The sequence below is a fragment of the Cyprinodon variegatus genome, unplaced genomic scaffold (genome assembly GCF_000732505.1).
Source record: "Cyprinodon variegatus isolate N-32 unplaced genomic scaffold, C_variegatus-1.0 Scaffold829, whole genome shotgun sequence".
NCBI lineage: Eukaryota > Metazoa > Chordata > Actinopteri > Cyprinodontiformes > Cyprinodontidae > Cyprinodon > Cyprinodon variegatus.
This window is the reverse complement of record NW_015151282.1, coordinates 295,962-322,754: the sequence shown is the minus strand read 5'-3', so window position 1 is coordinate 322,754 and position 26,793 is coordinate 295,962. Positions and strand designations below refer to the sequence as shown.

The following is a 26,793-nucleotide window of genomic DNA, read 5'->3' as shown; positions in this document are numbered from 1 at the left end:
ACACATAATTTCTGTACATCTGCGGTTTTATTTCTTTGTATGTTTGGATTGCAAGGATTGTTACCAACATCTGGTGAAAATGTCATTTTAATAGCATCTCTAGAAATATCTTTACTCAGAAAAATGGTGCCGTATTCAATATTTGCTGTATATGTTGTGAAAAACTAACTGCAAGTTACTCTGAATACATCATCTTTATGGTGAAACATGGTGGTGGCAGCACATCCCTTTTGGTATGCTGTTCTTCAGGTAGGAAGGGTTAGTGGCCGCTTGGAGTTGATGAAAATGACTGACTGTCAACACATACTGGAGAGGTTTGGATTGAAACATGCAAGAGGCTGTAAAAGATGTAGGATTGGAGCAGAGGTTCACCTACATAGGAGAAGAATGACACTGAACTTCTAACCAGCACTATAATGCAGTGTCTTGAATTAATAACTCAATATGTCAGAATAATCCAGACCTAAATCGAAGTAGGAATTGGGTTGGAAACTAGTGTTCATAAAGCCTTTTTTGCAGGTAAAATAAACACAACAGAAAAAATATTTGTTGGGCAAAGCATGAGGAGTCCTAAACACTTGGAGCCGTTATTAGATCTAAGGCAGGTGCTACACAGAGTTGACTAAAATGAAGTAAAATAGGAATTTATGAAGAAGTTTTCAGCTGCTATTGGTAAGAATGTTTAAAAGCTGACAGTTTTTCCTTCCCTATCAATTCAATAACACACAGTTCTGATAAAATGCTTTGAAGTTGCTGTTGTGAAGTGAGAAAATAAAAATAAAAAAGTTCCAGATTTCTATACTTTGGCAAAGCTTTGTAAAGAAGGACTTTAATAGGTATATTCACACTTTAAAAGTTGCATCAGTGATGTTTCTGATGCAAATACCTGCTTATTTAATCTGTTGAGGGAGTCAAATTTACTCTAAAAAATTGAACTCATTTCCAGCTCCTACAAAGGTCCTTTAAGTTTTTGTAAATTACATTATAGAATCCTGTCTGCTTCTACAAAAATAGATTCTTCACATGCTTCTTTTTAATTCCGTCTCGCTCCAGCACCTTAAATGTGTTGAGTGAGTTCTTGAGGCCCATTATCTTATCATCCACTTCAGTCTGATGTGCTTGGAGCTTCTCTTCCAAAGCATGGTCCCTCTGACGGAGCTGGCCCAGCTCAGCCAGAGCCACATGGAGCCCCTCACGCAGCTCCACCAGCAGGCCCTGTACCTGGGTCACCTGGGGAGGAAAAACAAAATATCTTCCCAGGATCAGGTTGGAGGAAAGGTGACAGTAAAACAAGAACAAATAGTACATAAATTTAATGATATCAATAATATTTATTTATTTGTCATATTCACAAACTTTGGGAATATTAACTGTATTGTTAATTTAACTATAATACAGAAAAAGTGCCTCTTTCCCTCTTTTATTAATTTTATTATTTTTATTCTTGAATTTACAAGAATGAAAACCCATTTCCGCCACATGAAAGTAAAAAAATGCCAAATAGAAAATCATAATTATGAGTTACAAATTCATAATCAGATACAAATTCATAATTATGAGATAAAAAGTCATAATTTCAACTTTCACAGTCATAATTATGAGACATGCGACTTTCAAACATTGTAACTCATTATTATGACTTTGAAATTCTGAACTTCAATTGGGTTTAGGTCAGTGATCTGGCTGAACCAGTAAAGAATGGTCACAGAGTTGTTCACAAGCCACTCCTTTGTTATTTTAGCTGTGTGCTTTGGGTCATTGTCTTGTTGGACGGTGAACCTTCGGCTCAGTCTGAGGTCCTGAGAGCTCTGGAAGAGGTTTTCTTCCAGGATATCTCTGTACTTGGCCGCATTCAACTTTTCTTCAATTGCAACCAGTCATCCTGTCCCTGCAGCTAAAAAACATCCCATAGCATGATGCTGCCACCACCTGTTGAGATTGTATTGGGCAGGTGATGAGCAGTGCCTGGTTTTCTCCACACATACCACTTAAAATTAATGGCAAAAAGTTCAATCATGGTCTCATCAGACCAGAAAATCTTCTTTCTCATAATGTCGGAGTCCTTCATGTGTTTTTTGGCAAACTTTGTGCGGGCTTTCGTCTTGCACTGAGGAGAGGCTTCCAGCGAGCCACTCTGCCATAAAGCCCCGACTGGTGAAGCGCTGCAGTGATAGTTGACTTTGTGGAACTTTCTCCTATCTCCCTACTGCATCTGTTGAGCTCAGTCAGTGATCTTTGGGTTCTTCTTTACCTTTGTCATCAGAGATGGCAAAAGTACTCACTTTCCGTACTTGAGTAAAAGTACAGATACTTGTGTTAAAAAATACTTAGTGGAAGTACTGATTAAACTTCTTTACTCAAGTAAAAGTAACAAAGTACAGGCTTGTGAATTTACTTAAAGTATAAAAGTAAAAGTAGAAACCACTTTTTTCATGCCGTTGATTTTAAATGGATGTCTGCCAATAGGACTAGATCTCCGTTGTGTTCATTTTCAATCATCTCGTCGTCCATGCTACTATGCTAACGCCACCGCCACCAAGCTGCAATGATTTGCCGCGAATGAATACCGCCAAATCTGTCGATTCATCTTGTAGTGGTGCGTCAAATGCAACGTAGATTCCCATCCAATTAGATTGAATTTGGTATTGATGACATGAAAAATAATAACGGTAACTTCATTGAAATGATTCCAAACTAAAGTAACGAGCCAATTTTTAAAAATGTAAGGAGTAGAAAGTACCGATATTTGTGTAAAAATGTAAGGAGTAGAAATAAAAATTCGCCATAAAAATAAGTATTAAAGTAAAGTAAAAATATCAGAAAAATCTACTTGAGTACAGTAACAAAGTATTTGTACTTCGTTACTTCCCATCTCTGTTTGTCACCAAGGCTCTTCTCCCACGATTGTTCAGTTTGGCTGGACGGGCAGGTCCATGAAGAGATCTGGTTGTCCCAAACTTCTTCCATTTAAGGATTTTAGAGACCACTCTGCTCTTAGGAACATTGAGTGCTGCAGAAATTATTTTGTGACCTTGGCCAGATCTGTGTCTTGCCAAAATTCTGTTTCTGAGCTCCTTGGATAGTTCCTTCGACCTCATGATTCTCATTTGCTCTGACATGCACTGTGAGCTGTAAGGTCTTATATAGACAGGTGTGTACTTTCCTAATCAAGTTCAATCAGTTTAGTTAAACACAGCTGGACAGCTAGCAAAACTTTCTGCATTTCTATTTTTTTCTGTCAAGATGGGGTCCTGAGTGTTCATTAATGAGAATAAAATTAACTTTATTGATTTTAGCAAATGGCTGCAATGAAACAAAGAGTGAACATTTTAAAGAGGTCTGAATACTTTCCATACCCACTGTAGTGGGCGTTATAGTGAACTCAGTCTACTGACTGTTCAGACAGATGATCACTACTTTTTGCTCCCTGTTGGTCACGTGACTCCACCTCCCTGCACACACCTTTGTTATTTGGCGCCCCTGTCGTATAGCGACAGCCAACGGCCACAGCGGGCCACTGTGACAGCAAATCCCATAATGCTTTGCAATAATGGATGATCATTATTTTTCAATGTGCATTGAGAGAAATTTCTAGTCCACTATTTTATCATCCACTAGATGTTCAAACACTCATTTTAAATGGCATAACCACTCAATAGAGCCCTATACATTCGGACACAGCCTTGTGTTCTTGTGAATTAAAACAGCAGTTGGGCTAAGGCTGACGACGTTTCACAAGCACACGAGAATGCACTGTCACTACCCTATCCATACCGGAAGCACAATCAATACCATCGGCTCATTTGAATGTGCAAGCAGATATTCATTCAGTTCGCTATAAATCATGGTACTAAAATTACTTATTTTAATCTTTAAATCACTAAAGAATGCTAATACAAATCTTAAAGCATTTTTCATGACTTTTCTGAGAAAATTTAATGCTTTTTACATTTTCTTCTTTAAACCGCTTGTCTGACATCATCGTACATGCTTAGAGTAGTCGGGCAAAATATGATTAAACTATGTTTATCTTTTTTTTTGTTTTTTCTTTTTTTTAGAATAGGCACAATATACTGTACTATCAGGTTAAAACAAAAGGAAAACATAAAATTAAAAACAGACTGGATGTATGTTTAAATCCAAAGCTGAAAACGTTAGCTCCCACAAGTAGCGTAGTGGCGATATAACAGAAAGGATTTTAAGGCATTCATTTTCTCAGGAAATACATTATTAACCTTTAACATGTTATAGCTTAGACGCTTACTGTTTTTGGAGTGGGAAAAATTTTACTTAAATCTATTTAACAAAATGAAATTGAGGGCGACCCAAATGTATATTTGATTGCACATTCGCAAAGTAGCTGATGGAGCAGATCGAGTGGTGACATCACACTACACATAATGAGAATATGCTTACGACTCAAACTAAAACAAATCAGACCAATCACTAGAAGGAGGAGTTCAGGCTTGTGCCAGGATTACCTACAATGCAAAAGCACATCTGTAAATCAAGGCTGATGTTTTGAAAGTTGATTTATTTTTTAAAATACATTGATTAATGTTAAATTAATGATCAATTTCTGTGTTTTTTAAGCAGACTAGACAGCAATATACCATTTCAAGTTCCAAAGCCCAGACATCAACTGATTTGTTCTCTTCTTAAATATAGGGGTTAAATATTTTGACTGTAGTCTTATTTGTCCAAACGCCACAGGGAACATTTCCAGTGCTTTCTTATTGTTATTACAATTTCCCAGCTTTCAGAGGTGTACATACTCCTGTTTAAGACACCAGCTTGTGGATATGTCAAAAAAGAGACCATGATCAAATGATTCAGCTGTTTATTTTGATCATTATATTTAAGGTGCCCCATAATATATATTTTTCCAGAGACTGAACTTAGCCCTCTAACTATTTTACCTTCTTCACAAATATTTTGTGAAACCAACTCTATTTTCAAGAAAGATGGGCGAAAAATGTATCTCTATAATTTGAAATAACATATGAAGTTCTTAATGTCCCTTTCACCTCGTGAAAACGTTTCAGGGGAATGTGGGTGGCCCAAAAGAAGGGCTCGCCCATGGCATCATTTATGTACCGGTAAGTACCACCATTTGTTCCAGACATTTTGAAAAGATTTGGATTCTTTGATGGTTTTCAAAATGTTTTGTCTTGTAAATTCTATTAATTTTCTTGTCTAACAAAATGTGTTCACTGTGTTCTCAATAACTTAATTTTTTTTATTAGTTTGTATATACCTGTCAGGTTGCACAGTTTGTTTGTTTTTTAGAGGATCCAAATGCAAAGATAGAAGCTGAGCTGGATGCATGAAGATTTAATGCAGATCCAAAGGACAACAGAAGAAAAAGTCCCAAAACAAAATACAGAAAACCAAAAGAACCAGGAGCGATCAGGGAAAAAACACCTTTAAGCGCAAAGGAACACTTAGAAACCAGCAAACAGTAACTGAAAAGGTGTATATGGCAAACAGAACAGACTGGAGTAATTAATTAATTGGTAGCAGGTGTGGACAGAAGGATCTTGAAGGGAGTTAGGCGAAAGGAGACTGACACAAGAGGGCAACAGAGGGTAAACAAGAAATACATTAAACACAAATTACGACCAAAAAACTACAAAAAATTGGAAATGAAATAATTAAAAACTCAAAAAGAAAACTTAAACAGAACTAAAAAGTGCAAAACTGTGACAATACCTAGTTATAAAACGTTTTATTTTTCTATAATGCAGTGTTTCCATCTGTTCATTTTCTACTCTTTGTTTTCTAATTCAGAACCCCTCCAACTGTGTTTTCTTAATACATATCTGGGGATTTTCCCTACTGTGTGCAAGGTCCATTCACATTCTATCTGCATTCATTCAGTCTTTCCAGTCTAACAACAGACTTTAGGTATCAACAGCCTTCCTTTATTCAAAGCCAGTGGTTCCTGCAGTAATTCCGATTCATCCAATGAACTTTGAATCCACTTGCTCTTCTCCTTCTCATTTCTTAGTTTTCTCATGTATCACTGATTAAATTTATTTGGTGGGGATAACTGAATCAGCTCATGGGAACGTTACGTGGGCCATGCAGCTTTCTTTTCTTCCTTCTATCTTTCTATCTCTCTGTGTTGTTCTTTTTCCTAGTCATGTGAAAGGCATCAGGCAGGAGGCTTAATATAACATTTGTCCTGTTTGCCTTTTTTTTTCTTCCTTCTACTTTCTGAGAGCTGACATCGATATTTTTTAGCTGATCTACCTGGAGGCGGCAGATCCGAGGAGTTTACACTGAATTATTCATATACCTTGATGTGTATTATTTATCTCTGGTGAGGAGGAGTGCCAATAAACTCAAAGCAATGGGTAGAAAAAAGAGGATGTTTCATTTTCCCTTTAACTGCATTGTAAAGCTACTTACTGTAGGCTTTTATTATTTCATTTTTAAATCAGTGGCTCAGTCAAACATGTTGATTTCTTTGTTATTTTTTTATATCTTGTGATTCTTTTATGGTACAGCAGCATAGATTATTTTTTTTACTTTAAGTTGGTTTCTAAAACCTTGATAATAAACAACACAAATTTTCTGTCACTTAGTTTCACACCCTGGTATTGAATGAAATCTGCTCATCTATCCAAAAATGTTCTTAGAGTTTCTGACAGTAGTAGCAGGATAGGAGTCGTCCCTTATTAATTTTCAGAGACTTAAAATGTTTGGTTATGTTTGGTTGGTAATGTGCTTAAAAGGTTTTGTAGCTTTAAGAGGTCACCAGTGGTAAAAAGAAGAAATTTGACAAAGGTTTCTTTAAAAAGACCTAACTTCATAAAAATATTAAATACAGTCATTGGTTCAGTTCAATATCTAGCTTTTCTTCTTACTTTTTGCCCAGATATATTTTCCACATATTTACCTGAGAATTTTCCTCAGGAGCTGCCTCCACCACTTCTGCTGCATCTGGAAGAGGGAGATCATTTCATTAAACAGCCCAGTCATAAAAACTGGAGATGCAGCATGTAGCTGCATTAAAGGCAGTCACAGGTTTAATGAAATAAACATTTAGAACCTTAGCAGCCTTTTAAAACTTGATCAGGGTCAGTAACATGAACTCAAGTTTTAATTTCTACTTTTGGGTTGAGAAATGAAAACTTAAATGGAATGCCTGCTCATGAAGTCCGAATTCTTCGTTGGAGAATTTCCAACGAAAATCTTGAATAACTGCTTTAAGCATAAAGCATAAGCATTTAAAAAAACCAAAAAAACTAAACTGTTCATTCATACAAGCAGTGGCGATTTCTCATTGAATACTAAGGAGGCTAAACCTCCCCTGTAGGTTTTTTCAAATTAAACTATGCACCGTCAAATTTCATAAATGTAGTCATTAGACTGCATCAAAAATGCACCTGATTTCATTAGTATGTTGCACATTAATCAGCTGTTTATAAAGCAATCAATAAAAAACAATCTTTTTTTGCTTTAAATGATTAAACATGAATTTAAAGTCAATTTCAGAAGGATTGTAAAAGTAAAATAACAGGGTATGATTCCTTTAAAAATTATATGGAATAAAAGAATAAATAAGATACAATAAATACTATTAGAATCAGATACATCTGAAAGAACCTAATTTGAACAACTAAATCATGTTTATCTCTTAATCTACTAATGTAAATGTTTTTATCTGTTGGTGCCTGAAGTTTTGCCTCAGTCAGCCACAGCCCAAGGAATATATTGGTTATTAAATCAGATCAACACATTGTAGATTTTAATGGTCTGCATGCGGTAAAATGACTTATTAGTCCATGAGAAATATTCCAGATCATTTGCCTTCCCAGTCATGAGAAAGGTATTTAGACATCCGCCTGAGAGACGAAATGTTCTCAAAGATTTTTTTCTGTGTTTCTGTTTTAATTATTTTTATTCATTAGAATATGCACAAAAAGACTGTGACTTCTAACTAATCTAAACGTTCACACATTTTTCTGTACAAAGTGACTTTTGATTTTGATGTTTAAATGCCAATTATGTAGGATTGATTTCTGGTTCTCCACAAACACAGTGCTGCTCTTTGTTGTTGAAAATGTTACAACACAGTCTGAGGCTACTGTCAAAACTGCAGAGGGTCAACTCAAATACGCATGTCACATATATTATCATCCATAATTGACTATCCCCGCTATTACAGCATACTGTGTGGCTTTGAGCGAGCAAAAGGAAGCGTGTCGACTTTTCAACAATCAAGCCTTTTTGTCGGACGGAACGCAACGTGTCGAATTTCCTTAGGGTTGTGTGTTTCACTTCAGTTGGGTAGAATTGGCGTTAAGACGTCGCAGCAAGCTACTGTCCTGAAATGCCTCAAGAATGTCAAACTAATAAAATTATTTTTATTGGTAATCCAGGAAGCAGGAAAAATGGTGTGAATTTTAAAAAAGATGTTTCTTTATATCGTGTTTTGATTCAAGATACCTTTTTAACCCCAACCATAAACTTTATGTGCATCTTTATCCAAATCATATTGGTGAATCCTCTATAGATTAATCTGCCTCCAAGTCAATAAAAGATAATTCAAAAACCTCTGAGACACATAGCCTTCATTTTAATGAGTGAGCTATTCTAGCTTTTATATGTGGTTAATTTAAACACCCCTTCAGACTCTTTACAAACTCTTGGTATAGACACCAATCTTTTTAGCTGAAGACTGTTACTACCTTAAATATACCAGAACCTTAGCCTTCAAAATACATGTAAATTCATCCAACATAAGACTACAGCAGACAATGGTGTGACAGCCTCTAAATATAAATCTAATACATTGTTTATGTGTTTACATGTTTATAGAATTCCTTAAGTAAAGTTTAAAACAGGTATTCAGTAACAACTAAAAGCTAATAAAAGCTGTCAGTATTCTGTGTTTAAGGCAGATGCATATTGTGCTAGCATCCTTTTTTACGTCCAAAATCCTTTCTTCTAGAGTTAAAATCTTGTTACAAGAACATTCCCAGGTTATTGTTGTTCCATATTTGGATATATCCATGATTACTCCAATATTAAATTCTACTATTTTTACATAAAGTTTCCACAATGACTGATTAAAAAGAATACGGGTTTGTTTTATTGTCTTGTTTTTCTAACAAATTGATCATTTGAATAATCAATTTGTTTTGTTTCAGACAGCAGAATAAAGAGGAACATTGTCTCACTTCTTCTTATCTGCAAGTGCAAAGGAGAGTTTTAAACTTACATATTCCCCTTTAATAGGAAGAAATTATATAAAGAGATATACAACCGTTTTTTTGTCTGTTTTGATTTTAATTTGAAATTAGACATCTTGTGTTCTCTTTGCCCACTAAATGGAGCGATCCCCAATCAAAAAGATCTTTAACTATCTGGCATAGCTACTGTTTTTGGAATAGTACAGATCTTTCATATGTTGACTGCTTTTATCTATAAGCATCATAATCCAATGACTGGCAAAAGAAAGGTTGGAGCTTTTATTTTTTAGCAATTAAAAAATTTTGTGGCCCAAGGAGTCCATTATTTCAAGTACTGATGATTTAATTTTAGGTACTAACATTGGTTCTAAATGTTGCCCCTGATGTTTTTAGATAAATGTTTACCTTCTGGCATGTCCTCAACCTTCTCCTCAGACTGTGATCCATCATTCTCCATGTTTTGTTAGTCCTTTTCAGCCTGGCTTGCCTGACACAGCTCTGAAGTCCTCCTCCAGCAAGTAAAACTTACTCCGTGCTCCTCAGCCCCTTTCCTTTCTTCTGAGGAAGTCTATCATCTGCTGCAATCTCTCAGTTTCTCCTTACTAAAGCATGTGAGTCCTGTGATTCCCGTTTTGTACAAACAGCTCCTTGTCTTCAGCCAACTGAATGGATAAAGGATAAAAGATCAGAAGTGGAGAGGGAGACGTTTGTTCTTCATACACTCATAAACGGTTGCTTTTTCATTAGATTTAAGGAGGCGTGACCGGTTGTTATTGGGGATCATTTACTCAGCTGTGCAGGGTGAATGAAAATCCAGCTATTGTAGTGGTCTTGTAAAGTGTCAATTGGAGGCTGAATCAAGCCGCAGTGTCAGAGGGCATGTGTTGATGGACCTCTGTCATGCATATGTGGAGCTGACAGGGAAAGTCTGCCAATTGCACATATGCATAACTCTCTGTGGTAAGAGGGCCCTGCAGAGGATAGTGAGGGGAGCCATACACTTAACTGGATTTGCGACAAATCTTTCCAGCTGTTAAAATCCTGAGGTGCTGACCACTTATGCAGTTTACATTACTGTTTCATGTTTTGTTTAATCTAATCCTTCTGTTTAGATAATTTACTCTAATCTGTGAAAGGTGGCAATCAAAAGATTGTGTTGTTTCATTGTTAAAACGATTTGAAGGGATCACTCCATTTACCTTCGGCTCAGTCATCTGACTAATAAGATAGGGGCGTGAATGCCCACTCTGACCAAATAATGACTGGATTTCAACTTAAAAAAAGGGATTTTGTGGCTATTTCTGGCAGGACTTTTAAAACTAGCACTTCCCATTAAACCATTTCAAATTTTGTCACATTTCCACAAAAAAAAATGTTTGTCTTTGAGTGGCATATTGAATGGCATATTTGCTTAAAATCAACGAGAAGAAGATGTGCATCAGTTTAAACCATTTTTTTTTTTTTTTTTTGGTTTGTTTGTGTTACAGTGGTGGACACATCAATCCATTCAACTGCTTCTTGGAAGAGTCATAGTTGTAAGTCTTTTACAGCATATTTCTGATTGTTTCTTTTTCTTCATTGAATGTTTTCAGATTCCTCTTTGCAAAGAGTGCGGATAGTATCAGTGAACAGAAGTTTTCTTTTTTTGCCACAAGTTCTTTAAGTTTAAGCCCTCTATAACTGCCCTGTTACAAAGGGAAGGTCTGCCACAGTCACACAACCTAAACCCATATGACATGATATTGCCACCGCCATGTTTTCCACACAGATCTGGGTTAACTGCCAAATATGGCTGCTCTCCTATTAAAGCTCTGCTCGTTGGGCCTGTTTATTAGGGCAAAGGCCTTACCGTATCTTAGTTGGTTTGCAGTTGTTCCATTGATCAGAACAGTGCTCTGCCAAATCATCTGACCACTCTCTGCTTTAATGTTTATCCATAATCAGTTTAACATTCACACAATATCACAAATACACACAAATGCGAGACTTGATCTAGCTGCGCTTTGACATACGCACCAAATATTTTGAATATCTCATATGTCTAAAAGTGTTTTAAATAATATTTTTATATTTGTGACACTTGTCAATTTGAAGTCTCTGCAACATGTTATTGTTTTTCTGATAATAAAGATTTTTTTTGTCTCTTGTATGCTCTGTGTAGAAGTTTTTTTTTTTATGTTAGTGACTGTTCTACGAACTCCTGGGTTTTTCTCTCTGGTTATTGCTCCTTTGTTTCTTTTCCTCTCTCCCTGCCTCAGTTCATGCTCCTCCACAGCTGTTAACTAATGTAATGGACTAACATGCTCTTCCTTACACAAATCACCCTCCCTTTCTCTGTGTTTATTCTCCTGGTTTACCTCCCTTCATTGTAAAACTCCTCTGCTGCTTTCTGCTGCTTGCTTTCTTTCTGGATTTCTACACTTAGGTTTTCTCCATTTTATTCAACAAAATCACAGAACTCTTTACAGAACAGCTGAGGTTTAATAAATTTAATTACTATTAAAGTAAATGTTTAAATAAAGAATTGACCATTTAATACATATGTGAGTTTATGTTTATACGCTTGAAAATGCGGTGAGAATTTGGCCTATAGCTCACAGCTCACTGTTTATCTTTTGGTTTTTCACCACCTTTCTGTCTGTCTCTTGTCTTACTCAATGGATGCGTCTCTTTTTGGTTCCCCCAGACAATAAAGCCCCGGAGACAGCTCAGCTGCTCCTCAACTTAACAACAAACCTGTGTTTTAAGGTTACGTAATTCCCACACATCATCTGATTCTGTCGTTGCATGTGAGTATGTAAAAGAGGTATGCGCTCTTCATTTCTCTGTACAAAACAAACCAAAACTTGTCTTTTTTTTCAGTAATTGAGTTCAGGGAAAATGCAATCTGAATTACATGCCCATGGTGCTTAAAAAATCAGTTTTCCAATAAATTCACATTTTTAAAGTTCATCTGCTAGCAGTCTCCTTTTTTGATAATTCGGTTAAACTCTTCAGTCTGCATTTGGATGAAAATAGTAAAACAATACATCAGTCTATATTGATATATATCTACTGAATGATTAAAAGTATCACTACATTAATGTAAAACATTTTGTTTTTTTTAAATGAACTTTCAGTGAGTTGACATACATGGTAATGGTAGCGTTTGATTGGTATTTACAGGGCCTTGTGAAAGTATTCGGACCCCTTGAACTTTGACCTTTTGCCACATTTCAGGCTGCAAACATAAAGTTATAAAATTGTAAATCTTTGTGAAGAATCAACAAGTGGGACACAGTCATGAAGTGGAACGACGTATATTGGAGATTTTAAACTTTTTTTAACAAATAAAAAACGGAAACATTGGGTGTGCAAAATTATCCGGCCCTTTCAAGTTAATACTTTGTAGCAGCAACTTTTGCTGTGTTTACAGTCACTTGGATTATGTCTCTTTCAGTTTTGCACATTGAGAGACGGACATTTCTGCTAATTTTTCCTGCAAAACAGCAAGAGTAAGGTTGAATGGAGAGCGTTTGTTAACAGCAGTTTTTAGTTCTTTCCAGAGATTATCGATTAGATTCAGGTCTGGACTTTGACGTGGCCATTCTAACACCTGGATATGTTTCTTTGTGAACCATTCCATTGTAGATTTAGCTTTATGTTTTGGATCATTTTCTTGTTGGAGGATAAATCTCCATCCCAGTTTCAGGTCTTTTCCAGACTCCAACAGGTTTCTTTCCAGAATGGTCCTGTATGTGCCTCCGTCCTTCTTACCGTCTATTTTAACCATCCCTGTCCCTGCTGAAGAAAAGCAGGCCCAAACCATGATGCTGCCACCACCGTGTCTGACCGGGATGGTGAGTTCAGGGTGATATGTTACTTCCATGCCAAGCATAACATTTTGCATTGTTGCCAAAAAGTTAAATTTGGTTTAATCTGACTGGAGCTCCTTCTTCCACACGTTTGCTGTGTCTCTCAGGTGGCTTGTGGCAAACTTTAAACAAATCTTTTTAACGGATATCTTTAAGGAATGGCTTTCTTCCATAAAGGCCAGATTTCTGTGTTATACGACTAATTGTTTTCCCATTGACTGAGTCTCCCACCTTTGCTCTAGATCTCTGCAGTTCATCCAGGGTGATCATGGGCCTCTTGGCTGCATCTCTGATCAGTCTTCACCCATGGATCTTTGTAGATTTGCAAGGGTCTGGTGCTCCTTTCATTTTAATATTATCTTTTGCACAGTGCTTGTTGTAATGCTTAAGGTTTGAGAAATATTTTTGTATCCAAATCCAGCTTTGAATTCTCCAAAACAGTATCTCAGACCTGCCTGCTGTTTTTGTTGTTCTACATGATGCTCTCTGCACTTTAAGCAGACCTCTGAGACTATCACAGGGCAGCTGCATTTATACGGAGACTTGATTACACAAAGGGGGATTCTATTTATCATCATCAGTCATTTAGATCCACATTGGATCATTCATAGATTCTCACTGAACATCTGGAAAGAGTTTTCTAGACTGAAAGTTTTTCTGTTTTTTCTTTCCTGTTCTACTTACATTGCAGTGTCCATATAATCTGCAATACTGCCTGCATGAATAATAATAAAGCTTTTTATATGCATAAATCAAGCGGAACACGGAGATAGCCCTACTGCTCCACTTGTAAAAGCAATTGAGACAATTATCTTATTATCTTAATCTTATTGCCCCATTGCCAGACAGGACACTGTTAAAAAAAAAAAAAAAAAAAAGGTAAGGTAGTGCATTTCTCCATTGTGAGATCAACAACGTTCTATTCTATTCTTCTATTCGGAGGAGTTTAGCATTGGCGGAGTCCATACTATCATTATTACAGTGGTTGGTTAGTTTGGATAAACTATATTCCTTAGTTTTTTTTACTGAACCTCATTAGCAAATGTAACAAACCAAAAAAAAAAGCAAAGAAATTGAGAAAAAAATATGGCAGGGATTCTATTTTTTTTTTCACGGCACTGTTTTATTAAGAGCCTATTACATGGTAAATTTGCTTGCCATACCAAAGCCACCACTTCCGGGTCCGCTGACTGGGATCACGTGACTCCGTTTGTATTGGTCGGTAAACTTCCGCTTATCTGATTGTCTCCAGCGATGTTTGCGTCTACCTGCTGGTTTCTCCTCTTCTAGTCGCCTTCTGCTGAAAACATGGAGCGGTACGAGTCTGACAGCGATGGAGACGAGCAGCAGAAACCGCTCCTTCGCCGAAAACAGGAAGGGAAAATCCAGAGAGGTAAAACAACTCTGCTGCTGTTAAAAAGCTAACATCATGAAGCTTCTTCTAACAGATATTTAAGTCGTTGGTCCGGTTTTTTTTTTCTTTTTTTAAGGAAGCAATGGACATAACTCTCCGTTTATCTAACAGGTATTTTTAAAATCTGCTTATAATCAGAGGGCGTTTATCTTTTGCATTATTGGGATAAAAGCCAACAGATTGTCCCTCCTCGGCACCAGTTGTTGGCGTCGCCAACTTTTCATGGATTCATTAATCGAAGCTCAGGTGTTTTTTGTTTTTCCAGCACCAGCTGTGCTAAGAGTCAGTCAGCTGCCATAAAACAGGTTTAACTGATCCTCATTATTTACACACCTGCAGGAAACACAGCAGCTCAGCTGCAGACATGAGAAACACAAACTGCAGCTTTTAAAGTGGATTTCTTTGCAAACTGTGTCCTGATATTGTACATTTTATTTGGGGAGGTGGTGCTTTCTAATTTTAATGCAGATCTTGATAAAGTAGCAGAGTATTTCATACCTGCACCTTATAAGGAGGTTTATCTGGCAGTGCAGTTTGACTATGAATGAACTGCAGCATTAAAAATGACTTCTGCATTCTAGAGACATGAACACATTCGAATTAAAAAGGGAAAATTAATTTACAGCAGAAAAAAAAAACACCTGGAAGAACAAATATATATGCATTTAATTCTAGAAATCTCTGCATTTTAAGTCTCTGTATAATTGATTCTCTGTATAATTGTTTGACAAACAGGAATCAGTTCAGCTTAAAGCTTTATTTGTGTCTTTCTTCTAAAGGATTTGTCTTTAAACCAACATTTTATCTAAAACAAATAACGATTGGCTGCTGTTTGTCAGGTTATCATTCTGTTAAACGAGCCTCTGTTGTTGTTTTTGGTTAATTATTATACCAAGCCCTTGTTTTCCTTGATATAATTATTGGTCTGATCTTAAATATATCACATTGAACTACTGAGGCAATTTAGCGGACTAAAAGGGTTTATTTCAATGGAATTTTTTAAAACCTTCAACTTATTTTACATTTGTTGTTTGAATTAAAATGTTTAAGAAACAGTGGAATGATCGTTTTGATATTGCAGCCATAGCCAAGTTACTTTAGTGGAGACATCAGCTTTTTATTTCCATTTTAAAACTACAAGTAATTATTTAAAGGTGAAGGTATGGCATCCACCCTCAATATTTTTCATTTGGGTGGACGCACACACTGAAGGCAAAAAGCAGTGTTTAAACCTTACATTACACATAATTACGCTGTACTAAGTAATAATAATGAATTTTAATTTCAATGGTGCTTTTAAAGAAATAAAACTCTAAACTCTTACAGTAAATTAATAACTCGTAGCTAGAACTATTAAATTATTAAAGAAAAAAAGTGGTGCATAAAATAAGGTGAAATTAAAAATGAATTAAAATTACAGAAAACAATTTGGCGCTGTCACATCGAGGATCTCCTCGACTAGATATTTTAGTTATGACAGAAGTGTCTGATTAACCTGCGATTATTTCCTGGCCTCAACCCTAAAAGATGGAGGAGTTCTGACTTAATGTTTCCAGGGGTCAGCAGGAGATTACCAACTGATGTTTTTGAGACTATGAGAAATCTTCAGTTGGCATGACTCAACTAGTTTTAGATTTAAAATTAATATACGGTAGAGGTAACAGAACAGTTTTTGCTGGGGACAAAAGGTAGATTTAGTTTTTTTCCACTTGGGAACCGAAAGATCCTTGCATAGGAACGTGGGGGCTCTCTCTAAGCACTGAGAGGAAGGTTCTAGGTGCCACCAGAAGGTACTTATTTTTACTGAGACGTCAGTAATCTAGAGTGGGATCCCCCCAGTTATCCAGGTCGGCCCCAGAGGATTGGTGTGCATTTAGGAAATTGGTAAATTACCTGTAGATAATGGGATAGATTTGCAGTTCTTAAGCACTAGAACAAAGGCAAGGTTCCAGGAAATCACCTCAGCCCCTCAGAGAAACAGGTTCAAATTAAAAAGCAAAAGCATGTTGAGAAAAAGATATGGTGATCAGAAAAGTATGTGGTGAGAGGGAAAAGTGACCAAAAGTGGCTGAAGGATTGGAACGGAGCTGAATACTGTGCATAAGGGCCGTATAATGAACTGTTCTCTCTTTGCAAAGATATGATAAAGTGCCGACTGAGTTTATTTAACTAGGATGAATAGTTGAATACTTTTTTCCCTTCCATTTTTTTTAAATTCTAAAGAGTAGGGAAAATTTTTTAGAAGTGAAAAAAAAGAGAAAAAAGTTATATAAATTACTAATTCTTTATTGCTGATTTCAAAAATCTGAACTTTAATCTTTTTTCCTAGAAAAAGTTTGCATGAACCTTAGTTTTTTGTCCATCATTCTTACTAGACATCATATTCTGTTTCTAATTGTGCAACACTAGTGAATCTTTGGGGAATAACGGAGCGTTGGTCCTCTGCTCTTCTTTTCCTCCCTCGTCCTTCAGCCCCAGCATGTTGCTCGTCGCGCTACAGCTTGGCGTTCCTCTCCAGCTATGGCTTCTTTGTCGTCTACTCCTTGAGGGTGAACCTCAGCGTGGCGATGGTGGACATGCTTAACAACACCCATCAATCCAGCGACAACCACAGTGGCTCGGTGTGCGCCTCCCATGACGATCCTATTCAGCCCAAGCACAACCAGTCGGTGGGTACTTTAACCACATCTGAAGGGAACTGGGACATTTTTCACTTCTTGTCAACTTTGTGGCTGCAACATAATTCCAGTGAATTTCTGGTTAAGTATGTTTCCTCCTTTACATGACTAGACAGAAAATGTACAATTGTGTGTTTATGCAATCTGGTTTTCTTTTGGGGAAAATTAAGAAAAAGAAGAATGCGCTGAGTTTAAATGCTTTGATTAAGTCGATTAAAAAACCCGTCTTTCAGGCCAACGTGTACAACTGGGATTCTGCGACCCAGGGTTGGATCCTCGGCTCCTTTTTCTACGGCTACATCCTGACACAGATCCCGGGGGGCTACCTGGCTAGCCGCTGTGGAGCGAAGTGGCTGATGGGATTCGGTATTCTGGGAACCGCCCTCTTCACGCTGCTCACGCCTCTGGCTGCTGATCTGGGTGCGGGTTACCTCATTGCTGTGCGAGTGCTGGAGGGGATCGGAGAGGTAAGTCAACTAATTAGGGTCACTAATACTTTACAGAATTGGAAACATCTCATTGAATGAGCCAAACACATGGTTAGCCTGTTTTTCTTCGCAGGGTTTATTATTGCACAAATAAGAGGAATAATGGCCTCTCTCTTACACTCCCACACAGAACTTTCTTTTTAAAAACACATATCTATTAACTAAAGCTGCGGGTACTGTGAAACAATTTTATTATTTAATTTCCCTGATTCTGACTGTGGTGCTAGGCTCAGTGTAGGAGCAGTGCAGCAGGACGGCGTCCTGACAGAGTTTATATCCTCAGCATTGTTTCCTGCACCTCAACCAAACGCTGAAGTAATAATGATTTTATTTGTGTACAGAAGAATTCTGCAATTTCATTCTTTGTTGTTTAGCTAGTGGGTTTCATCATATGGAATCCTAAATAACAAAGAAAGGGTGAAGCTATTGTGATTTATAGATTTGGCAAATCAAGATTAAAGTGCTTTTCTTCTTTACAGAAAGCATTAGGAAACTAGGCAGGTATTTAGTTTATCTGTAAAGTACACATGTCGACAAAACTCTTGGTACCCCTCGTTTAGTAACAGAAAAACCCACAATAGTGACAGAAACATCTTAAATTTGACTAAATGAATAAGAAATCTTAATTTTTTGAACATGGAAATTGTTTCTCAGCTCTGCTTCAGCAGGATCATAAAAAAATAAATTCATGAAACGGGCCAAAGCAAACAAATTGTGACTTCTTCTCTCATCAGTTTAATTTTCTTCATTTAATAGTTGTTTTGCTAAACACAGATCTTCATTCAAGCAGGCAATCATAGTAAAATGCTGACAGCTGTGTTCCCATTAATATTAAATAAAAAAAAAAAGTAGGAAAATAAAGAGTATAGCGAGTAAACACAAAAAACTAATCCAAATAATGAGGATCTAAATGAGGTACAATAAGTCTTCATCATCATGACACACATTTATTAACCACGTTTGAGCCCAATTATTACTTGGAGCATATTTTATTTCTCGTATCAACCAATCACAGCTCTTGGAGGACAGGCTCCCACCTAGCAACAGGGTAAACCACACCTCCTCACTGAGAGGAATGCTTTCTGTCAAAATATTGCTTAGAGAATCTCTGAGCAAAGCACTAAGAGCTAAAAACTCTTTTCTCTCTGAGACGACTCAGAATCTCTGTGAATATGATGGTCATTAGCACTTTAACTCCCTCGTGTGAATCTTCAACAGATTGATGGTCTTTTATGTTTACTAACAGCTGGAGTTCACTAAAACCTTTGCAGGGCTCTGCAAAAGTATTCACACCCCTTACATTTTTTCATGTTCTGCTATACGTGAAAACAGCTTCAGTTCATTTTATGAGATAAACTCAAACTGGTGCATTGTTGTAAAATTATCCATTGCAGTTGTGTTCTGCCTGAAATCATTTTATGGTTAAACAGAACCCATCTATGTGTGATAAACCTCAGTATAAACCACATGTAAAACTATTTGAGCGGCAGAAACTGAATGTCACCCTGAAGGCATCATCTCTACACGGTGGAGGCACCAATATGCTGTGGGAAGGTTTCTTTTTAAACGGGGAGAAGGGAAATGCTCTGAGTTAATGGGAAGAGAAATCCCAGTTGGAAACCTATTAGAAGCTGATGAAATGGAATTTTTGTAAAGCAAGATATATGATTGAAGCTTGTTCATCTATTATAGTGGCCTAGTCAAAGTGCAGATCTAGTTGAAAATCTGTTGCAAGGCCATATCACATCATCCAAAGTCCCACAAAGGATGCAAATACTTATTCTCTGCACTTTGTATATGAAAAACTTAAAAACAAGAAACCAATTCTATTTGTTTCCTAAAATTCAGCAGTTTTATTTGATTCTTTTTTTTTTTTTTTTTTGCATCCAGGGCGTCACGTTTCCTGCGATGTATACCATGTGGGGAGCATGGGCCCCCCCGCTGGAAAGAAGCAGACTGCTCACCATTTCATACATCGGTTAGTAGCCATACAGGATTAATGTGTTTCTGAAGCCGTGTTTGGACCATAAGTAATGTTAAAAAAGATTTTTAAAACGTATCGGTTGCAGCTCTTGGACTTTAAAATTCTTTTAACACATAATAAACTTTGGACTTATCCTTCTGCTCTCTACGTTAATGTATCAGCTAACAGAGGTTGGATTAATAATCTCAGTCTTGAAAGCATGTTTCTGTGTTCAGTCCATGTGTCATTTAACTCTGCTGTAAACCACTAAAGCATACATTGCCGCTGTTCTCTTCCAGCTGTAACGTATCTACATGTTTGCCGTCTTCAGTTTGGCTGAATTCGCTGCTGTGTCTCCTCCAAGTCCGGATGTTTATGATGATATGGAGATTCTGAACTGAAATCACGAGAATTTCCTTAGAGCTAAATCCAATTGTGAAGTATAATTTGATTAGGTCGTTTACTGCATAGTGCACTGAAAGCAACGGTATCTGTGATTCAGGTTGATCCCCCTTCCAGAATCGCTGGACTTCTGTTGCTAATTAATGATTTTATACAGTTTATCACAACAATTTGTCCTTATTAATGCTCAGAGTCCTGCTTAACCCCCTGCTTTAAATACCTGATTTTAAACCTCTATAATCCAATCACCATTAGTAATTGACTAAGTTTTAATAGTCCTGCAGTATTTCCCAGCAATGGATGACTGATGTTTTCCTGTTTTTTTTTTCTCTTCCATCCCAGGAGCCCAGCTGGGTACCGTCGTAGCCCTTCCTCTGTCTGGTGAAATCTGCTTCTATCTGGGATGGCCCTATGTCTTCTACTTCTTTGGTAATTTGTCTGGAATGTCAGTAGTGGAAGAATAATCTGTCTTCTTATCTGCTACTCAGAGCAGATGTGCTGTAATGGTTACAACAGACCTCTAGATGGCCTTTTAGCAATCAATACAAACTATCTCTGCTAAGCAAATACGCTGTTTGTCTGATTGTCTGTTTTATTAGATGTGAAAATTCGGTTTATTAGGATTTGATGTGTTCTTTAAATGAGAAAGATGTGTGAGATTTAAACACAAAGCAGACTGAGAAGGTGAAATACCTGATGTCTAAGTGATGGAAGCCGCTGTCAGTGATAGGTCAACATTATCAGCTAGTTTCTGGTTCCTCTTTGGAAACAATGATTAGGCAGATTAAAGAGGAAACAGCTGGTGGATAAAAACCAATTACAATTTCCACTGCGTTTACTTTTTGCTGACTGAAGGCCTCTTTGCTGTCCTTTCTAAACACAATAATCTATAAAAGTCACATGTTGGTGTGAAGTCATGTGTCTGTATGTGTGTGTGTCCAGGTGCGGTCGGCCTGGTGTGGTTCTTCTTGTGGGCTTTTTTCGTCTTTGACAGTCCAAACAGTCATCCCCGTATATCAGAGCAGGAGAGGCTCTACATCATCAATTCTCTGAAAAATGAGGTATCACTAAATGCCTTTGGAAATGATTCTGAGCTGCTGTCAGAAAATATCTGCAAATTAAATTAAAGAAGTTTGTTGTTCGTCTAGTTTTTTCGTTCTTGTGACCAAACTAGCAATGAATCAGCAGTTTGCCACAGCTGATAAACAGCTCATGTCTAACGTTCAACCACAGCAGGTTAACATGCCGTGCATCAGCTGCTCTGTACTGTAAAACCTAACAAACAACTTTTAAAACATCTGCTGTAGATATTTAATGTTTTTCTATTGAATAATCTTTTTGTTTCTACTTTAATTCAGATAATAATTCAAATAATACACCATCCTGTCCAGGGAACTCATAGATGAAAGATAGTCGGTGGGAATAATCTGGACTATGGAATTTAATGAATGAGTTATAAAGAAGAACATACTGCATCCTTTTTCTTTTGCAAGAAGGCAATCTATTAACAGAGCGGCTTCAGTCCGTCCAATTTACAGCTACTCTCTACTTTAAAGGGGATTTATAAAGTATAGTTAACATGTATGATGCAGGTTAAAGTTTGTCACATATTTATGTGAGGAATTTTTAAAGTGTAAAAATGACAAGAACAACAATTTATGGAGCAAAATTTCAATTTCAATCTATAATTCTAACCAGACACAGATATTTCTTGAAATCACATACTATTAAAATATAATTGTCATTTTTTTATTAGGTAAAGGCAAACATAATTTTGTTTTTCATGAATTTGTATTTATTGTATAAATTTTCAGTTATCCTTTACAATTTTTGCCCATTTTAATCAGTGCAGTTGTGATTCTTGGATTTATTTGTTCTGTTAAATTTTAATCGCTCAGGACCCCTGTTCAGCTGAGAAAACGGCTTATATTTTACACCAGCAGGGGGAGACAAAGTGTACCTCTACCTTTAACACATTTTCACTTCTTTATCTCATGAGTTAATTTTGCATTTATTTGCATCCTTTGAGGAAACCCTGAGTTTAGATGGAAGATAAAGTGCAGCTATAGGTTTAAATGAGATACATTGCTTAATAAGGGCACAACTGCTTCTACAATTTCATGTAACATCAAATAAAGAAATGTTTTGATGCTTTTTTTCCGTTTTTCATTTAGTCATCCATTTTTTTCCAGCTGTCCCACTCTGCAGGCTACATCCCCTGGCGAGCCATCGTAACATCTATTCCCCTGTTAGCCATCGTTGTGGCTCACTTTTCCTACAACTGGACCTTCTACACACTTCTCACTCTCCTGCCGACTTATATGAGTGACATACTGGGATTCAGCATACAGCAGGTAGCAATGCCTTACTGGGAGAAACAAAAGTATGTTTTTGTTTGGCTAATAAATCCAGGCAGGCAATGATGAAAGAACATTTTTTTTCCTGACAGAACGGGTTTCTCTCAGCTCTGCCGTACGTGGGCTGTGCTCTCATGGCTGTGCTGAGCGGCCAAGTTGCTGATTACCTACGAGAAACCTGCCTCTACCCGACAGTCATCGTCAGGAAGTCCTTCTCTCTGATTGGTAACCAGCATTTAGATAGTTTGGAGTTTAAAGATCTGTGGTAAATGGAGGTAATTAGATGTTCTGTTCCCGTTTCTACAGGTATGATTGGGCCAGCGGTGTTCCTGGTGGCAGCAGGTTATACCGGCTGTAACTACAGCTTGGCTGTGACATTCCTAACCATCTCCTCTGCTCTGGGTGGAGTTTCTGCCTCTGGGTTTAATATCAACCACCTCGACATCGCTCCTTCGTAAGGATAAGTCCCAACTCTCACCAATAGATACAGTGTTTGCCCCATTTTCTTATTTGAAATTAATTTTTCAGAACATCAAATTTAAATGCTGAGCTGAACTCAGACTGTGTCTGGTTGAATTAAAATAATTCTGTTCAGATGAGTGGGTGTAATTCCTGCACAGCACTGCAAAAGACTAAATGCAAGTTATCACAAATGATTGATGCAGTTGTTGCTGCTGATGGTAGCCCAATCAATTATTAGGTTTAGCTTTAGGAGGCAATCACATGTTCCCACCGAGCAACACAGGTTTGGATTGTTTACCCCTTAATTAAAACCATTAAATCCTCCAGGCTGATGCTAATTCTGGAGGTGTCCTAATGGATTGAATTGTAGGGATGTGATATTTTCTTTAAATGCCAAAGTGTTCTGCAAGTGTAAAAGCTTACTGAAAAAACAAAGAAAAGTCTTTAAGAAAAGGGATCAAAAACTAGATTTTTTTTTGTTGTGGTGTAATATTGTTGTAAACTATAAATTATGGTTAAATATGCATGTATTATTTATAGGTATGCTGGTATACTGCTGGGAATCACCAACACTTTTGCCACCATCCCTGGCATGGTGGGACCAGTCATAGCAAGAGCCCTAACACAAAATGTAAGTATGCGCTTCATCTTTGAAACCCTCCGTCTTCCATTAAGGGCTGAAATAGGTTCTCCTTTTAAAAATCCGCTCAGCAGCTTTACCCCAACAATAAAGAATGCATTGAGCTTTAAAAGAAATGCATTGCAATTTTTGACCACTTGGGGCGCTCATCTTCAAATAGTGGGCCAGCTACAATGCAAACTGTTTCTTCAGTACATTTCTACTTTTTATGTGAATTCAGCTTTTATTTTTTATTCAGCCAAGTCGTATATTTGAGTGTCAAATAGAAAAAAATGAACAAACTTGTTATTTTCATTTCAAAGTTCAAATAAAATACTAGTTTTTATCTCCTTTTCTAACCAAGATGTTACCTTGTTGTCAAAAGAGGAAATTGGAAGAAATAAATGAATGTATTATGTATTGATTTCTGCGCTAATTATCACACAGAACACTATAGAGGAGTGGCAGACTGTCTTCTACATCGCCGCCGGCATCAACGTGTTTGGCGCACTGTTTTACACGCTGTTTGGAAGAGGGAACGTGCAACCCTGGGCGGTCCACACATCCTATCCTCACGGCGACTGATTCGTCCACAGATTCATTCAGAAGGAACATTTAGTCAGGAACATGTTGGAGTTAAAGGTCATACTTTAGAGAATCGCCATGCTAATGAAGACCCAGATTAGGATGAAGGTAAAACTTCATTTGAAGTTTGACCACATGTTCCTTTAAAGAAAATGATTAAGTATTAAAAGGGTATTCCTGCAGCCCATGGAAAGCCTGAGTGCATACTTAATTTTAAAGTTAAGCTGCTAAATTACAAAGCCAGAGACTAAATGTTTCGGTGTAAAGGGCCAGTTAGTTAGTTAGTCTGGATCCTAACTAGTTATCTAAGCTTTCTTAGGTGCTGATGAATCTACAGAAACAACGTTACTGTTGCTTTAAATGTGTCATTATACAAAAACCCTAAACTAGATCACAGAGACGATCAGGAAGGACATTTTAAATTTGTCTGTAAGGCTTAGAAAATGCAAAGTCCTTTCAAATGAAAACAAACAAACAAACCAGGAATTTGTCTCATTTTTATCTATATTTTAACTTTGTTTTGTTTTAGGAATTGGGCTGAAGTGTCAGGACAAAAATGAATGATATAGTTCTGATTTTAAAATCGAGAGCACATCGTTTATCTAAAGAAAGGGAAAGAAACTATGTTTATGTTAACATGACTTTATAGCTGTTTTTTTGTGGTTACCTGCAACATTTATTGTAATGTAATTTTGTTTAGGGAATCATATCAGTCTTTAAGTTTACTTTTTTTAATTGATTGTTCACCACAAACCTTCTTACAAGTAAGGCTCATTTACTTAAAGAAACATTATTTGTTGTCAATAAGCTTTTGTTTTCTTAATGAGGGAATAGATTATTGTAGGGTTAATGGTGGACTAAGCTTAAAAAGACTCATCCAAAGGATGGACGCCCTTTTCTCAGGAGTTTTATGCCATATATGAAATGAGAAGGTTGTTTCTCAACTGAATTAAATGTTTTTTATTTTTTCAAATCAATGTTTAAATTACTCAAAACAATGTGTTATATCCACGTTGCTTTAAAAAAGTAGCAACATTATGGAAACTAAGGTAATGCACTTGTGCCTTAATTTAAAAAGATTTTTGATCCAGCATAGATGACGCATTCTATGTTTTTATGTTTCTTAATCTTGTTTCTATGTTGATATCCAAGGAATCAAAGGGATTTTCTGTTAATTCAGTGTAATGTAAAACATATGATGGGAAATAATTATAATGAAAATGTTCAAGGAAAAGGTTATTCATTGTCATCTTATAAAAATGAATCCAATACAGCCATTGGCAAACCTGACTTGTTTTGAGTTTTTATTTATTATTCTATTAATGGATTTTAAAAAACCTAAAGGATATTAAGTTTGGACCAAAGTGGTTACATGAAAAAAACCTTGATATGTAACTCACCGAACTTATGTTGATCCTCGACTAGAAAAGAAAATTATCACACCCTATTTCTGCTACAGGAAGGCTTTGATTACGTACATCGACTTTTTAATAATAATAATAATAAAAAAAAACATATTTTCCAATGATTAATACCATCACAGCTTTTTTACTTTGCCAACAGTTTCTTAACATACTTTTATTATATTGGCCTTTTATTTTTGTTACACAGTCAAACAAATAGTTCAACTTAAAAAAGTTATTCTTTAAAGGTGTCAGATTTGTAAATTGAAGGAGGTCGTGGTTTATTTTTATTCCATCCGTCCATTTTCTCTCGCTTCAGGCCTGAACACACCGGTTGTGTACAACTTTTAATCTCTGATCCGATTTTTTTCCATGTCACACTGACTTCGAAAGAGAACAGATTATTTTTATTTATTTCAGTCTATGCCACACAAATTATAACAGTTTCCCATATTTACCTTTGACACATGAAAGTTAGATAAAAAAAAAAACAACAACAGAACATTGCATATAGCAAAACCCCACTTACAGGCATGCAGCATCTAAAACACCAACAGAGAATTTTCATATATTAAAAAGACAATGAGGTCTAAGCAGTGGGTCACTACTTTATCACTTTCCTGCCCTGCTGATGGGCGAAGTATTTAATGTTTCATTCACTGATTTTGCAGGAGTCTGTCCTGCTTACTATATACGTGACTCCAAATCTGACTCTTTTCCAATGCGATTAACATATTATTTTGTATTTTCCCCCAAAGAAAATGTGTTTTACTTTGTAACCGCATCTCTGTTCCTGTAAGACCAATGAAACTGCAGATGAATTGCTGCGTAGTCCAACTAAAATAGACCTGTGGTCTATCTCAGTCGGACCTACGCAAGTCCCCTTGTGTAAAAGCGTGTCGGGTGCGATCATCCCGAATGACATTGAATGAGCTCTTAACGCGACAACCCCGTCCGACATGATTTTCTGTTGGATCGGATGCAAAATCAGATTTGTTTTGTTCCGGCCTTTAGTTCTTGTTAGGGTGGTTGTGGGGCCGGTGCCACCTAAGGACAATATAGAGAAGCCAGTCAACCGAACAGACAGGTTTTTGCACTGTGGGAGGAAGCCGGAGTACCAGGAGAGACCCCACGCATGCAGACTCCATCCAGAAAGACCCCGGGCCAGAATTCGAACCCAGAACTTTCTTGCTGCAGGGCAACAGAGCTTCTACACTGCCCGGTTTATTTCATTGTAATATCTACAACCAGCAAGAAAGGTTTGGGAACCACTGTCGAAGACCACCACAAATAAATTAGTGAACAGAGCATCATACAATGGATTTAAGTTTTTATTATTTTACAATAACAAAACCATAAAATAGG

At 36.9% G+C, this 26,793-nt stretch overlaps 2 protein-coding genes across 3 annotated transcripts in view; one reads left to right on the top strand and one right to left on the bottom strand.

Annotated features, from left to right (window-relative positions):
- The window catches only part of LOC107098984 (rho guanine nucleotide exchange factor 33-like), a 29,383-nt gene extending 19,560 nt beyond the window's left edge, over positions 1-9,823 (bottom strand). Inside the window, exons 1-3 of one of the 2 annotated variants that reach the window (XM_015396900.1) lie at positions 9,609-9,823; positions 6,905-6,948; positions 1,057-1,230 (exon numbers count right to left, since the gene is read on the bottom strand). In XM_015396900.1, the coding sequence (XP_015252386.1) occupies positions 1,057-1,230; positions 6,905-6,948; positions 9,609-9,660 (270 nt within the window). In that variant the 5' untranslated portion in view covers positions 9,661-9,823. The remainder of the gene's footprint in view (positions 1-1,056; positions 1,231-6,904; positions 6,949-9,608) is intronic. The other variant, XM_015396899.1, reaches the window with a different exon arrangement.
- A 4,422-nt stretch (positions 9,824-14,245) lies between these two features.
- Positions 14,246-25,305, top strand: slc17a5 (solute carrier family 17 (acidic sugar transporter), member 5). The gene is made up of 11 exons (XM_015396894.1): positions 14,246-14,450; positions 16,944-17,140; positions 17,383-17,616; positions 19,528-19,615; positions 20,345-20,431; positions 20,945-21,063; positions 22,195-22,356; positions 22,452-22,584; positions 22,666-22,813; positions 23,362-23,452; positions 23,888-25,305. Exons 1-11 carry the CDS (start codon positions 14,366-14,368, stop codon positions 24,023-24,025), a joined length of 1,482 nt encoding a protein of 493 aa, XP_015252380.1. The 5' UTR covers positions 14,246-14,365; the 3' UTR covers positions 24,026-25,305.
- The last annotated feature ends 1,488 nt before the right edge of the window (positions 25,306-26,793 follow it).

What these genes read in the sequence shown, in the direction of transcription:
- slc17a5 (XM_015396894.1), top strand. Translation starts at nt 14,366, where the DNA reads ATGGAGCGGTACGAGTCTGACAGCGATGGAGACGAGCAGCAGAAACCG. An exon ending in GGAAGGGAAAATCCAGAGAG is followed by an intron (nt 14,451 to 16,943) that starts GTAAAACAACTC and finishes CTCGTCCTTCAG; the next exon opens with CCCCAGCATGTTGCTCGTCG. An exon ending in GAAGTCCTTCTCTCTGATTG is followed by an intron (nt 22,585 to 22,665) that starts GTAACCAGCATT and finishes CCGTTTCTACAG; the next exon opens with GTATGATTGGGCCAGCGGTG.